The 16746-nt window shown below is 40.4% G+C and overlaps 1 protein-coding gene across 2 annotated transcripts in view; it reads right to left on the bottom strand.

Annotated features, from left to right (window-relative positions):
- Positions 1 to 280: 280 nt before the first annotated feature.
- LOC139722544 (heparan sulfate glucosamine 3-O-sulfotransferase 1-like) overlaps positions 281 to 16746 on the bottom strand; it is a 48225-nt gene continuing 31759 nt past the window's right edge. For both annotated transcript variants that reach the window (XM_071633833.1, XM_071633834.1), the window contains exon 3: positions 281 to 2002. In XM_071633833.1, coding sequence (XP_071489934.1) covers positions 673 to 2002 — 1330 coding nt within the window. In that variant the 3' untranslated portion in view covers positions 281 to 672. The remainder of the gene's footprint in view (positions 2003 to 16746) is intronic.

Raw genomic sequence — 16746 nt, 5'->3', positions numbered from 1 at the left:
GGATTTCTTCTTTAATGGAAATCTAGAACAAAAATATAACAGCACGATCAAGTTTTCATATAGTACCTTCCCTAAAAATATTCAGATGATGAACCAGCATTTGACGAAATCGTGAATATTATTATCCATATGTGATTATGTCATTATACAATACTACCGACTACTGTATGTTTTAAATCACGTTTTGAGGTACACATACAGGATTTAGACAAAACGACCGGAAAATTGTGCTTATCTCCGAAAAAACCTCGTATATAATACTGTATCAATTCAACACTGATTTACAAATGCTTAAAAAATTCTAGTTTTGCTCAAATGGTTTCTTATCGTTTTAAAGAAAAGTTCGCAAATCGGCAAAAGAAGTCAATCGATTTTTGTTTCCGTAAAGACTTTTTTTGCGGTTGTATGACTTTACTGCAGAATAAAAGCCGACGGTTGAATCATGATTGCAAAATAGGTGTCTGCTTTAAACATGGAATGTGTTTTCCCAAAATTAATATGATCTCCAGCTGTATTTCACTGTCCTTCCGAAGATCTGGTTGATAGCTTCAAATGATATATATGTAATTTTTCTTGAAATTTGCTATCATGTTTATAAACAAAAATGGTCATATATTCTACCATAAGTGTCGCGAATACGCCAGTCATATTTAGGCCGATATACCATCGGTTTTATTGCATCCATGAAAAATTTCTTTGGAGTAAATTCACCAACTCGAGATCATAGTCTGCATAATAATGCTTCAATCTGAGGAGCACCTCTTCGTCCACCGACGGCAGAGGACGCTGTGTAATCTCGTGCACACAATGCGTATCAGGTCGCCGCTCCACGTTCACGCAGTATCGCCCCGCCTCATCGTGAAATTCGAAGTGATCTTCGCGGAAGAATCGCTTTAACCCGAGGAATGCTTCGAGACTTTGCATGGTCTGAAGTGGATAATGTACAAAGTCATATTTGTCGACGACAAGAATGCTCTCATTAATGGTAAAAGAACGCAGTCGCCTTAGAGTATCCACATAAACTCCGGCTCTAATTAATTGTGACCCAGCAACCACTCTGTTGTAGCGATCAATCAAGGTGTTCTCGGCAGTATGAGAGTCTCCATGGTGATTGTAGGACACCAGGGAGTCGTGTGTAGTGCTTGTTCCGTTGGGGTCGTGGAAGACTGCAGGAAGAGGAGGGCTCCTTAGAGTAATGTTGTGAACCTCCTTGTGATGTCGAGCAAACTCCATTATCGCTCTTTGGACAGGGTCGCGGAGCATGATTATAAGTTTCGCGCCGGGAATTACCCGGCGAATGGCGCCCTCTAGAATGTCATTATCGTCTGCATATGCTGGAGAATGTTCTATTGTTATCTGGAATCTGGTGGAATATGGCTGTTCACGTTTCCATTTGCTGGTCACGCGCTCCAGGTCGTCACTCGGCCACTCAAAATGCGAGCCGGAATGTGAGACCACGGACGGATGGAGCCCCAAAATTTTGGTGAGTATAAACGTATCGCATCCCCTGACCCCTACAATCAACGCCCCGGGGAGACGGCGTTTGCACTCCAGCATACGGAGCGTCTTATGATTGGAGAGAATGTCCACTTCCCCATTCGCTTTGTATGTATAACAACCTACTTTGTACATATCCCACGCTTCTGATGGCGTAATGGGGGCTTTGTGCTTCCTCTTCCACTCCGTCATCGAATCCTGTAATCGGTCCACGTCGTATCTGCTTTCCATGTCCTTCGCTTTCTCCGATTCGCCGAAGTGGATCCAGGCCACTCGAGTCAGCACCAACCACATCGCGATGAGAATGATTGCCGCCAGCACCGGCGTCCATCCTGCCTTCATCTTCGTCATCTTTCCACAGCATCTGATATTCATGGCGGTGCGGGTTCTCGGTCTCGACCACCTCGGTAGTCTAAAACGAGGCCCTCTGCGTTCGGAGAGAAAATTCAGCCCGGATTCCCTCGGCATGCATCCCTCGTCGACGGATGGTATGGTATACCCGGGTCTGCAACCAAGACAACGATTGAAACGGGAGACGATGAGGAAAGACGGCAGAAGAGGGGAGGAAAAAGAAAAAGAGGGAAAGAGCAAAGAGTGAGTGTTAGTGAATGAGAGATGCATTGAAACATCGCATTGAATGACAAATGTGTGCGTATACCACCTGCATACTCAATTGCCACTTGTGACTCAGTGCAGTGCAGTGCCTCACCGAATTGCCAACCACACTTGCATGAAAACCTGACTACTCTTTGAAAGACAGTTTCAAAGGCTAGAAATGATAATCATGCTAAAATCATGCTGAGCAGTTTTACCAGCCACATTAAATTCAGTCAACCAAAAGAACTTACCCAAAGCTATGACGATACGATATCATCTCTACAAAAAACAAATACAAAAACAGTAAGTCTTTATAATTTTTCTTGCAATATTAGAAATCAATTCGAGTCTAAATCCAGCTTAAATTGGCATTTTCAAATACACCCCTCCCCCGCAGACAAAGCTGAGGTTATCATAATAGCTAGGTTTTGTTACGTAATGACTTGCTTTCACAAGAAAGAAAATAGCTTACAATCTAATTTTCACAGACTAACATGACCGAAAGGGGAGATAATGGATTAATATGAATGTCATCACATGTTGTTACGCACGTTGATCACGACATTATTGAATTAATTCATAATAAATCATGTCCACAGGGCTGAAAGCACAGCAAGCCTTGCTTAGGCTAACGTAGCCTGTTTGTTACACAACCGGGTTACACATTAGCTTTATATACAGCAATTACTTTGTTTTCATTTTGTGTTCCTTTAAAGTTTGTTATGACGATACGTGTGAAATGAAGATTTCAGAAATTAATAAATGAAATCATATCAAAACAACAGCGGACCAGACTACTCCATTCCTCTTTCTGTCTCTATCTGTCTGTCTGTCTGTCTGTCTGTCTCCCTCTCTCTTCTACCTATCATTATTTCCCTAATCCCCCTCTTTTCTCTGCATAGTCTTTCTTTATCGTCATCCATTTGTCATCTCGTCGGTCATATTAACTTTGTCAGCTTTGAAGTTCGCCTTTTTTAGACCCTTTTCCAGTCCTCCTCTGAATGAATTACGCCGATTTAAAGTTTTGAATCTCAACTGTGCCCAATATTTTAAGAGGGATTTAAGTAGTACAGGTGTATTTTGATCAACTTAATGAGGGAGATAAAACAAGGTACAACAATTAAAAGACATTTTGAATTACAATGAAATGATCAGTGTGCGATAAAACAAACCACTTTTTTAAAGCAGTAAACCAACTAGAATGTAAACCAGCAAACATTCATATATAAATTGCAATCATGTGAACATTGATCTCTAAGACACTAACATTTCCGTTGAATGTTTCCCTGCTATTCCTTGTGGGTCTATGTCTGTGCATGACACAGATCTCGAAAATGAATTCCGAGATCTTTGTGGATGAGTGTGCATTGAATACTAGACAAGCTGCAAACAAGGCAGCTTTGTCCATTCGTAGTCCTGTGCCGAATTGCTTCGAGAGCTCTGCCCATCCGTCGCCATGTAAGTGCTTGCTCTCATGCTCAGTATAAATGTCATGACAACAGAACAACATCCTGACTAGCCTTAAAGTAAACAGCGCCATTTCTCGCCAAATTGGATTTGTCGAGCTCCAAGCTGTACAATCATCATTCATGATATTCGCTCGGTGCCCTTCCCCCATCTGAACCATGTAGGTGCGTAAGGCCGTCAGTCCGTTCGTACTTCTTTTGCCTCACCACGAGGGTCTGTCTTCCACAATCTTCAAATTAATGTTCTGTCATCCCCCTTCACATGTAAGTACGCTCTCGTAACTCCCGCTCCCATATCTCTCATCTTCATACTCCTTTTCCCTCTCCTCCCTCCCCCTCTCTCGTTTCCTCTCTCTCTCTGTCTTAATCTCCCCTCGCAATATATCTCCTTCTCTTTCAAGGGCCCTACTTTTTTTCTACTGTCGTTTATTTCGGCAATTTCCCGTCCCTTGCAATAAATCCAAGTGTTCCCTACGTTTCAAAATACACAATTTCTTACATGTCTTTGGATCCTCACTGTTAACTTATTCTCTTACTTTCAACCTCAATACCGTTGTTTGTTTGTTTTTTCTGCTCCTCTTTTCTCTTACTCATAATATTCCGTTTTACATCTCTAAACATCTATATCCTCACTTTCGTAAAGTTTGTATAGTATCATTTAATTTTACATTACATGATATAAAAATGGTTTATATAAATACTGGTTGGTGATTGGTCATATTATAATCACGTGACTTATGCAATTCTGAATGAAGTCGTTATATTACGAGCAGTGGCATCACGTCAGGTATTATAATCCAACGCAAGGATGAAAGTGTCTTTGTAAAGCATATAGTACAAGATAACTGTCTTGTCTATTGTTGTAATAAAAATTATAACACTCGACAGTCCCTTTGGAGGAATATTTTCCACTTGAGACGACTTTTTCCCACAACACTGCTCGCTTCAGGAATATAATTTCTTGGAGACAAGAATTATAACTCCCGACTGGACATTGCTGGATGTCAAGTGTTACACCTCTAAAAGGTAATATCTATATCATATCATACCATACCATATCATATCATATATCATATCATATCATATCATATCATATCATATCATATCATATCATATCATATCATATCATATCATAGTAATCATAGAATACTTTAATATGCATAATATTGTCTAGACCTTTCCCTAATAGGCATATATGGGGTTCAGGAAGCGAGGATACTGTGTGCCCCGATTTTATTAAGGTTCATTTACCTTCATGCTTCGTTATGTAGCTAACCAGTTCATTGCTCCTGATCACAAATTTAAACTTTTGTGTGTACTTCTCTCTTTTCATTTTGTCCAAACCCAGACACTATGGAGGTAACATATTCTAACAATTCCAAATAATCCATTGTAGATATTATTGAGAAGACAAGAACTCGCATTATTTGGCTTGATGTGACACTTGCAGTAAAGTCGTTTTGTCGCCACTCCGTCTCTCCTTCAATTTTCCCCTGATTTGAGATGCATCGAATATAAATACCCAAGGCCAAATTCAATAGAGGGGAAATCTAACTTACCTCTTCTAAATGTTTAATGTAGTTCACCTTGTATGAATTGTTGATGTCGTGTCCATATTGAGATATAATGTCTCGAGGAGGCACACACTATCTCTGACAACTTCCATTTTCTACCTCCCTGCCTCTCCCCTTCTCTATCTATCAACATCCTTTTACGGAATCACCCTTTTTGGAGTGTTCTCCCTATCTATCCATCTCTCTCCTCCTATCCCATTCCACCTTCCTCCCCCGTTCCATCCTATCTGCGTGATTTTCCGTCTCTCTTTGACCAGGCTCATCCGAAGCCCCTTGGGTCCCCGTGTTTTTCTTCCATTCACTTTGAGTAAGTAGTTTGCCCCGGGGGTGGTCTGGCGCTCATTAAACGCAGCCCCCGGGGTGCTCGAGGGCAGGAACAGGCTCCGAAAAGGCAAATAGCGAGACCTTGCGCACTTTCCGGTAAAACCCCCTGGTATCATGGGCCCTGGAGAGGGTCTACAATAGAGTGTAACTGATGCAGGTACTCTGAATAGTCATAGATGATTATCTGCAGTTTGAGGAAATTCCTTTTTATTCTTCTTTTCATATGAAATGTTTCCTTTTTAATAGCCAAACTGTCCTTTACCTGGTAATGTAAGTAAATTAAATTATGTATTGTAAAAAAAATAATAATGTGTTGCGACCAGTCAGTAATTATGTTGTGTGTGATGATTTGAATGGTTGGTTGTAATCGCATCAGCGAACTGCTTAATAATCCTTAAAACTGGCAAGCAGGTCAAGTGTTCGTTGCTACAATTTTATGATTTGATTTATTTAAAAAAAAAAAAAAATCTGTCACAGCACATTTTAACCCCTCTGCATTGATATTCTCTTGCTCTCATTCAGTAAGCCTTGGCCGCCTTGGAATTTTTAACATAACACTGTCGGAAGTTCAGAGCCTGGGTATTTGTTCCATGTTCATCATGTCACTGCCGGCAACCAGGGATAGCCTGCATGGTGGTAGCGTGGTTGCCCCGAAAGCGGTATGACCTAATGACACATTTCAGTCCTACTGGTTCTTTATTTACCTTCTGCCCTACATGTCTATTAAAAGGTAGATCAGCAGTTACGATTTCACAAATACATTTGTACAGAGGGTGACAGCAGTGATTAAAAAAAAATCTGCCATAGCACAATTTTGTCATTGTTTGCCCACTTTTCTGTGGCATACATCTTATATCATTTCCATATGAGAAAGAAAAAAACAGCAAACGCCCCCGTTCCGTTGCTCATTCTTTTGTAGGAGGAAAAAATTGCAGAGTAAACGTACGAAGTAATGCCAGCTTGAAGATTTTCTTTTCTTTCTTTTTTGCCACAAACATAACCGCAAGATTGACAGGTGTGATGCGCGAGACTGGCGCCCACTCCCTCCTCTCTCGATTTACTCGCCGATTTCACGATTCACGGCACAAACGACGTGTGGCAAAGATAGTATCAGGTCTCTTTTTGTTCGTTTTTTCTTCTTTCTTTCGCTCTTCCAGTGATGGAGGGGAGAAATATATGGATGAAAAAAAGATCGTGTCTGCCCTGGTTGTCAGGCAGTATCACGCCTTGCTTGTCTACGTTCATGGCCAGAGTCTCTCTCCTCACTTGAGCGCCCCGCGGGCTCACCTTGAGTCATTGGGTCATGAAACACTGTTAGCCCAAACAGGCGTGCATTGTACGCAACACTCAAACATGCATTACGCGGTTACCTCGCTCAAGTAATTATACTGTCCTGCACCTCTGCATATCTCGTTTGCCCCTCTATAATCGACATTAATACCAATCGAAACTACCTGATGTATCACACTATACTACTATATCCGTACATTGTTATTGCCCTGCTACGTAGAAAATATTCAGCACTCACATGCAACAGTGATTATGCTATTTCTTCATTTTTCAAATTGTGATTTTATAGTACACCAAGGAAAAGATTTCCAGAGAAGGTAAGTTATTCGTATATTAATCTGTATGATTTTAAAATGTATCAAAAATGAGTCAAAGAGGAAGGTCCATCTTCCACTTCCATTAAACGCAATGTTTATCTTTAGTAGATATGAACATGTCCACGTGCTTCTGACTTGCCTCCCCCTCAAATGGCCTCAGCTCTCTTCAAGTTACTACAAATTACTACAAATATCGTATGCTACTGATATAAAGACTCAATAATCTTAATTTGACTGACTTATGCTGATTAGGCATGTATGTATTATTATTATTACTATTATTATATCATAATGTATTATTCACAACTGATTTCGCACATCTTCTGTTTAGTTCAATTTATCGAATGCGCAGAGCATGGGAAGTAGAGGCTAAGAACTACCTTATTCTTCGCGATTTTGAAATGTTATTCTTTGCTGATCTTTCCAACATGCAGCTCTTGAGCAATCAACTATGTTGACCTTTTGCTTTGAACCGCGACGTTTTAGTCACAAACAAATCCCCGGCCATTATAAAGATAACATTATTGAAAACTGCTATACCTTGGGGCACTATAGTACACAGACTTTAAATTTGTTTTCGTTTTCCTCTGTGAGCAATGTTTTTTATTAAACTGCATTTCTCTCAGCTCTCTCCCTCTCGTGTCATATATCTCTTCTCTTTCTCTCTCTCGTTCTCTTTGTATTTCTTTTTGTATCTTCCCCCCTTTTAGCCTCCAGTACTTCAGAGCCGATGGGCAGCGCGCCATACGAGATCGTCTTCGTGATCACGCGTGTTAATTTGCTGTCGAGCTTGTTGTCCCGCGCTGAAGGCAGCGGGGGCTGGGCGTGATTTATTGATGCTGCCGAGCTTCGGACTGCGGTTAAAGTTTGTCAGAAAGAGGTTAAGCCCATTTTCGAACAGGTAAACTTTATTTTTTTCACCCCGCTTCCTTCTTCTCTCAACTCGCATAATGCCTGAGATCGAGGATGTCGCCTCCTCATGTGTCAAATCTCCAAGACAGTAGGAAGGAGAGCGGGGTCGTTGTCGGTATCACTCCCGATGCTGAACAAATAAATCTGTTATGAATTTATGTCGATGTTGTGTACAGTGTCTCTAGTTTCGGCGGGGCATGCCTCCTTTCCCGCGCTGCTGCGGAATCACCGTAGTCTGGTTACTCGATCGCCGGTTCCTCATACCTCAGTTTGGATTCAACGGCTGATTCGTCATTCTGATCTCACTGCCCTAGTTTCTATCCAAGGCTCGAGCAATACGTTCTTCTGAAGGTTAGATCACTTCAATATATTCTTACCGAGCCTGTCTTGTCACTTGGCGCATTTTTTAGTCTGAAGAGTTTGAATCAAAATGTCGCACGGACTATCCCGTCGAGTCAAGTCGTTTATCAACGCCTTCTCACGTACTCACAGAAATGATATAGGAAATGCAGATATTCATTACACACCACACACACACACACACACGTATATATATATATATATATATATATATATATATATATATATATGTATATATATATATGTATATATATATATATATATATATACATATATGATTATATAGTTGTAGTAATGTCACGAAAGAAGAATGCATTAAATGCCAATAGGTTTTTATTCAAAATCCAAATTTTGGGGAGTCTCCCCCTTCGTCAGGGATGGAAGTGCGTATAAATCTTCACAGTGATATCAAGAGCATGGTATTAATATCCTACTCCAGCTCAATGGTAGGGGTACACTTTGTTCCGCCCGCAAGATTTGGTTTCTGTACCCCTTTGCATTTGCCTGAATAGAGCCATGCCTTGTGCCGTATTGTTGTCATTACTCCATGTGGTAGGGCGAGTATAGGCACACATACGTACACGCCCATACGACATTCAAAACTTACAGCATCCTATTCTATAACAGACTCGTGTGTATCCCATGCCCAGCGAAAAATGCATACAGAATCTTTCGCTAGGGAGACAGAAATTATAATCCTGAAATACATTACAGAGAAGAAAAAAGATCAGAATGCTACATTGCCTGATAGTGTACTTGTGAAGGGGTTCCTTCTTATAGTGCTCGTTGTGTTCAATGATATCGATCGGACAGAAATAAAAACTGGCGACTGACGAGTACAAGGAGCCAAAGTTGTTTACACAATACAGCTAAAAATCAAGGTTCAACGAACTGCATGTGATAGCATGCCGAATACCAGATGGATACGAAAACAAGCATTAATCATGCTTTTAGTCCCTCCCCTCTCTCTCTCCCTCTCTCTCTCTCTCTCTCTCTCCCTCCTTCTCTGAAAACCATAACCACAAATCAATGAGAATGCAGGAGTATGGAAAAGGAAAATGGAATTAATTATTTTCTCTTTTCTTTTATTCTTTTCATAAAGTCAGTCTCGTGCTGTCATTCAACTTTCATCCCTCCATTTTTTCATTATCCCATTCCACCATGTCACCAGACAATCCTGGATGTTTGTGCGAAACTCTCTTGATATGAATAACTGTAATGTTTTCATTATTCGCATGATATCAGCCCGCGCTTCTCTGCTCATTAGATATCCTTCAGTATTCTGAGTTGAATATCGTATTGCTGCTTTTCAGATTGAATAAGCTTTCCTTTCTTCACGTACACTGCATGGACATACTCTAACATGACAGCTTTCTCGTTTTCTATACAGTCATTTGTTTTTGTTCTGTTTCTGAAGTGTAGGCTACCGTACATTTCGCCAAGGACACATTTTGTTGTTCTATATATTCCGCCCATCCTCTGTCTTTCTCTCTTTCTCCATCTCTCTTTCATATGTTTCTCTTTTCCCTGATCTCTGAATACACCTTTCATACTTTTGGAAAGCAGTGTAGGGGTTTGCTTTTATCTGTCCCCATAAATTTGTTCTTATTTTGAATCTTTTTCATTCTTTTATTCTAAACGAGGAGTTTTCCATCAATGTCGAATACAATATGACATTACCGAAATAAATCCGTATACGTACACTCCATGTATGCACGATCGCATAATCCCGTACAAAAGTCATATCTGTTCTCCCATATTACCCAGGTCCGCAGTGGGTGGGTGTCATTATCAACCGCCGCTATCCTTTATGACAATCCATAATACTTATTTACGATATAAACTTCGACATAAATTCCCATGCACATTAAACCATAAAAGGTCCATAAACAATCCCATTAAAAGATTCGTAGGGACATTCGTAATAAATGTTCTCCTGGAAGAATAGGACAAGATGATCTCTACTGATCTCTAGCGCTTCTCGAAGGAGTTCATCTTATTCTCCTCATCCTTCTCATCTCCTTCAGCCTCCCTCCCTCCCCCCCCCCCCTCCACTTCGGCTCCCGCCTCAAACCACGAACCGTCCCACTTCCCACTCTGTGCAGTTCTTCTTCCTTAATATCCTTCGCATCTCAATGAGCCGAGGGTGCGGTGTCAGCTGCAATGAAGCAAGCCGAGTTCCCCGAGACAGATTGCGACCGAGCGCTGACCGGCATGCCCTAAACTCTTCATTTCCCCAAGGAAATAAAATTTGTACGCACATTAGATGGGTTAAAGAGTGTCCAATGACTAATATGCATATAAATACGTTTTGTGTTGATTACATCAGTCCGTTTACCTAAGTATGCATTCAGGAGTTAACATGTGATCATTTTACTTGCATGCTAGCTCAACATTTCAAACATCACATCACACAATACGCAACGCAAATTACACTTAAAAATAAGATCGAGGGACGAAACAATAACTGCAGCAATGCGCCGAATATTATCTGGCGCTGTCTGGTGGGAACTTTAACCGCGATGCTATCGAGTGAAAAAGGCAGTTACAATGTCCCGGGAAAGGGCAGAAATCCCCGTTTTGAGGCCCCGCTATCGGTTACCGGAATTAATCATAGCAGCGAAATCTAGGAAAGTTCGTTCATTTCCCAAATCGCGGCAATGCTGGCGCACTTGGACTTACATTTCGTCAGTCTAAGTCATCAACTCCCCCGGCACCTCTCACTTTTCTCACCTGTTGCTACTCTCATCTCCTCTTCCAATCTTCTGTCATTTTCATACCTCCATCGTTCACACAAGATCTATTCCATTCACGGTATCTATTAGCAATAAAGTGTTCGTGTATGCGTGTATATTAGGTGTATTCATTTTAAGTATGCAACGCGTCGGTATATATTCTAAATATATCTCTTTACTCCCTCTTCTCTCGCTAGCTGCAAGTCGTTCCACTTGACGGGAATATCTAGAGAAACGGGTCTTGAGTGCACCCTCAGGACACTCATTACGACCTTTCAATGTCTTTTGCATTGACTTCATGTTGTTTAGACAAAGGCAGCTGTAAAAACGAAAAGCATAGTCTCTTGTAAATCTCACTGTCTCGAAACATTCTCTCTATATCTGTCTATCTATCTATCCACCTATTTATCTATCTAATCTCTATTCCTATCTGTCTTTCTAATTTACATCTCATTCAGGTGGAGGACGATGGGGCTAGAAGAAAGTGACTGCGACTGTATGTGCTTATCGGCATATACCATGACCTCAACCTTTATCTCCGCAGCCACTGACTATACAATATATTGCAAAGCCATGCAGTAATGTAAATCATTTTCATGAAAATGTATTGCTGCTCTTTATTTTTCTTCTTAAAACTCGACACAATTCAATGAACCTCTCATAATGAATTATACAATACAAAGAGAAAGAAAAAATGCTAAAAGAAGTCTTATGCATATCAATCTCATGAGACAGACTTTCAAACCACGAACCAGCCTACTTAAAGCCACTTGACCGATAGAGCACGACAAAACGTCCACTCCTTCAGCACAAACTAACTATTTTTGTCATCATCTTTGCTATTTTTTTTTACCACTCCCCAAATATCATTTCACCATATATTGATTGGTCCTTTCCTGCATACCTGGACGTTTATTTCCTCACGTACTTGCATCCGGTAGCTTACTGCATAGTCACGCATTCTTCCGATAGTCAATGTCGCTCCCATTGATGGCAATGCTGACGAAGATAATCGAACATCCATTTGTTCACCGTCAGAATCACTCTCCATCTCTCTTCACCCCCCCCCCCCCGCCTCTCACCTCCCTTCGGCTATCTCTCTCTTCATTTGCCTACCTTTCATTCTATGTGTGTTCAGATATCTGAGTATCTTTCTTTCTCAATTTGCCTATAATACTCATGCTGTCTTCATTCGATTATTTTTTTTTCTGTTAGCAGTTTAATTTCCTTTCTTAGTTCGCTTTTAAGACCATTTCCGACACTTATTGTGACTTGTACACACTAACAAGGTGATGAGGAGAAGTTGGACAAAGACAAATGGGTTCGACTGACCTAGAGGAAGACATCTAAAATGACAACACCGCGTGTCGCAGGAAATTGAAATCGACACGGAGGTCGCGATGACCGAACAAAATATCCTCCAAGAAATGTTTTCCCTTTCTACCGAAGCGGGGCGCCCTAGATCTAACGGACAGCAATGTTTCCTTCGCTTGATATATCATCGAGAGGAAAAGTACAGCAGGCCCTGGAGAGTTGTGTGGATGTGTGTACGTGTGCATGTGTGTGTGTGTGTGTGTGTGTGTGTGTGTGTGTGTGTGTGTGTGCGTGTCTGTATTGTGTGATGATGTACGGGTATGTTTGTTTCTACCCCTCCCTCTCTCTCTCTCTCCTCTCTGTATGTTGCTGCTCTAGCTGCGATATTAAGGAAGAATCTTATCACCGCTCTCATGGGAGGCCTTTCAGTCTGACACTCTGTGTTATCACGACGTGTTATCCAAAGATGGGCAATCATTTTGTCATTATGAGCTCTTCGACATACGAAAGCTAGAGTGGGCGTCGTATCACAGCTTTCGGAGAGACGAAAAACACAGTTAATGACTCTCCTGAGAAACATGCTATTTTTGTCTTCTCTGCACCAAAGTCTAACATGTCGCAGAGGGGCCATCGATTTTTTTTTCCAGAATAATATGAGACTTTTGTCAGACTGAAAAATTGAGCGAAATGTGATTAACGTTCTCCATACTGTATTGACAAAACATCCATGCATCCACAGGTTTGTATTTTCCCTTCTGATCTGTTTGCAAAGCGATATCTAAGTTGAACTGCAAAATGTCTACATTTACCTCTATTTAGCCTGCACATGGCTTTACGGCAGGGAGCATTTTAATTATAAACCCTCCCTCACGAGAAAAAAAAATGGCAAAAAGACCTTAAAGAAGAAGAGGAAACAGAAGAAGATGAAGAAAATGATGAAGAAAGGAAGATAAGATAGCCCCCTTACGGATGGACCAGCAACTTGATCAGTTTTCACAAATTATGGAATGTAATGAATCACATTATCTACAAGGGGGAAAATAGCAAAAGAGTAAGAGAGAGTGGCGCAGAGAAAGAAGCAGGCCAGAGAGAGAGAGAGAGAGAGAGAGAGAGGGAGAGAGAGCGTGTGTATACACGCTTTGAGTTGATATACGTTAACACTTGTCTTCATAAACGGGGTCATTGAGATTAGTTTTCAAACAAAAATCAAGATGCTATTAGGAACAATCTTGAATCCTTAATATGCCGGTGAATTTGATAGGCGGGGTTAATTTAGCCGCACAGTAAACACAAACTAAGCGCTATGGACTGCATGCTACTTAGTATTACGCAATGAATTTATTCAGAATCCCTCCGACCTTTGACCTTTTCGAGCCTGTACGTGTCAACTCTCCATTTGAATTGCGGCGCAGCTAAACCACCCGAACCTACGGAGACAGATCATGGCGCCACGGGCCAAAAAATCATTCATTGATTAAAGGATCACGGCTGCCTTCCCTTCTTTTCTCTCACTCCTTCCCAAGTGACTCAACAACTTCATCATTGCATTCTTCAGAGTCATCATAATTACCATCTTCCGCAACTCGCCCTCCCTCTCCCTCTCCCGCTTCTGTCTTACCTGCTCTATCCATTACTTGCGGCTGACGATGAGCCATCGATCTTATACGACCGCTTCCAGCCCTGCCGGGGCAGAAGCCGGCTAGCTCTCTGCGACTAAAACCCCCCATATACCTGACATTTATCATAAAATTTGAGGCCCCCTCGCCAGATACATGACACCGAAGACGGAGTTTGGCGCGCCGTCTCCTTGGATGAACAAGATTAATGACTATCTCAGCAGCCCTACGGGACCAAAAGAGTGACGCAAACGCAGCAGGATCTTAGACCGCGTAGAAAAAGAAAGACTGTTGAAGACAAGAAAATGAAGGTGTGAGAAAAAGACTACTATGATACTAATGAGACTGGATAGAAGACGAATAGGAAGAAAAGATAGAAGACGAAGAAGGAGAGGTGAAAGAGTAAAATGATATGCAGGGTCTACATCTATGCTACATTAGATACAAGAAAAAAAATACTCTACTAGGATTATCGGTTACAGGTCTTTGTTCCGAAGGTTCGTTAATCCGAAGATGTAAAAGAGTTCGGTATTCCCAAGGTTCATTATTCCGAAGGTGCGTTATTTCGAAGTTTCAATATTCCGAAGGTTCGTTAATCCGACTATGACAAGGTTCTTTATTCATACGGTTCGTTCATCTAAAAACGAAATAAGGTTTGTAATTCCGAAGGTTCATTGATAGGCACCGTCTTTACAATTTCGGTTTGACGAACCTTATTTCATTTTCGGATTAGGAACCTTCGGAATAATGAACAATCACCCAATTTTTGCAGCCCTAAGGGAGCAAGAAGCGGCGCAAAAAACAGCGAGACTATAGACTGCGTTGAAAAAGAAAGACTGAGAAGAGAAGAACATGGCATTGTGTGAAAAGACTACCATGATACTAATGAGATTGGATAGCAGACGAAGGAGAAGATGGAAAGTGATAGGAATATCAATGATAAACGACATTCCAAAGAGAATAATAAGAAAATTTTTGCTTCTTTTGACCATAACTTCAAAAATGTACCTTTGTAACGACCAATATATCATTTAAAAGGTATTATTTTGTACTTTATGACAGAGATCGTACTTCAAAATCTTCAAAAATGGACTTATCGGTTTTTGCAAACAAACCCTTCATATATACATGTAAACATATATATGTAGATATATATATATGTATATAATATATATGTATATATATATATACAAACACATATATGTATACATATATATACATACTATATATATGTATATGATATATATATGTATATGATATGTATATATATATATATATATGTATATATAATCTTATACTAAAATGCTGTGCTTTACGACATCAAGCACTTTTTATCAATCCTTCACAAAACTATAATATTCCCGACGGATATTTACCCAACGGAAATATATACATACATTTATATAATCTTATCTTTAATAATATATATTTGCAGCCCTAAGGTAACAAAACAGAGAGACCATAGACTTCGGAGAAGAAGACACACTACAGACGACGAAGAAGGAGAGGAAGAAAAGTGGTGAGTAGAGGTGGTAAATAATTTGCAAATATATGCAAAATTATATATCAAGTATGCTCTACTAAAATCATATATATTTTTTATTTTACATGCATTATAAGGGAATTTGTTATTAAATGGATCTGTTGTAGTATTGGCTTGAAAAAGAAAGTCTTTCAGAATCACTGGTTGTGCATGTCTTAAATGAGAAATGTTAGACTGAAGAAGAAAAGAGCAAAAACCAAAGTCAGCTGTCAACAGAATGAAGATAAAGACTAAGATAGATACAGACTGAAAAAACAACAACAACGCCAAGAATAGAAAGGAGACGCATTCCAATGGAAATGTATAGCAATAACTACGTGTCGACTGAATGCATTATAGTGAAGCGAGATAAAGCTTGATACACGTTGCGCTGTTTATTTTAATGACTGTAGGTAATTACGCAAAGTGCTTCTCGGATGGCTATGCCATTTAGTGCAGTGCATCGTCCGATCTTACCGTACTCGTTGTTTTGTTTTGCTTTATTGTTTTGCTTTTTGTTGGTAATGAGTCTACGGAGATTTCGAAGTTCCAGGATGCACTAATGGAAAGAATAACATTTTCAGGATTGCTTCTCTTATCTCGAGGACACACTTGTCTCATAGTTAACAGTGTATATACATGAACTGCGCTTTGCAACGCTAAAGAAACCCCCCCCCCCCAACGTGTGTGCCGATAGTAAATTGAGTACATCGTGTGTTTTTCTTTTTCTTTCTTGATTAAGGCAACACAAAAGCACCTCTGTGATCAAGAGACAAAGTGTAAGACTTTGTAAAAGATGCGAAGCTTAACGTATTAGGCACACGAATAAACTTCGACAGGTGTGTTTGATGGAAACTTAGACAAGGTATGAACAGCTTATGGGCGCTAAATGGATTCCACCGGCACTCTTTTATGTATTGGTGGATATCTCGCGAATCGATGTATAGTCACTGAAGTAAAAATTGCTTCGGGTAACTGACTGCTTAAGTGACTGCCCATGTGACGGTGGCGTGTGTGTTAACATAATGCTTCTCCTATAAATTTGTTCCAAGCATGGTCGTACACAGCAGTGGAGGGGGGCTGTCCCTTCCCCCTAGAAATTTTCAAAACTCTGTTTTTCTTTAAACTGATCGGATACCAGATTTTGAAGTAATGAGATCAGTAAATAAGAAAATGACGTAACGATTAAAGAAATTGGTTTGTTTATTTTTCTTTGCTTGTT

Source organism: Diadema antillarum, unplaced genomic scaffold (assembly GCF_040938485.1).
Source record: "Diadema antillarum isolate AM-2024a unplaced genomic scaffold, OU_Dant_1.0 scf00000167, whole genome shotgun sequence".
Lineage (NCBI taxonomy): Eukaryota > Metazoa > Echinodermata > Echinoidea > Diadematoida > Diadematidae > Diadema > Diadema antillarum.
Note: the sequence above shows the minus strand (reverse complement) of the source record. Positions and strands in the feature narration are given on the sequence as shown.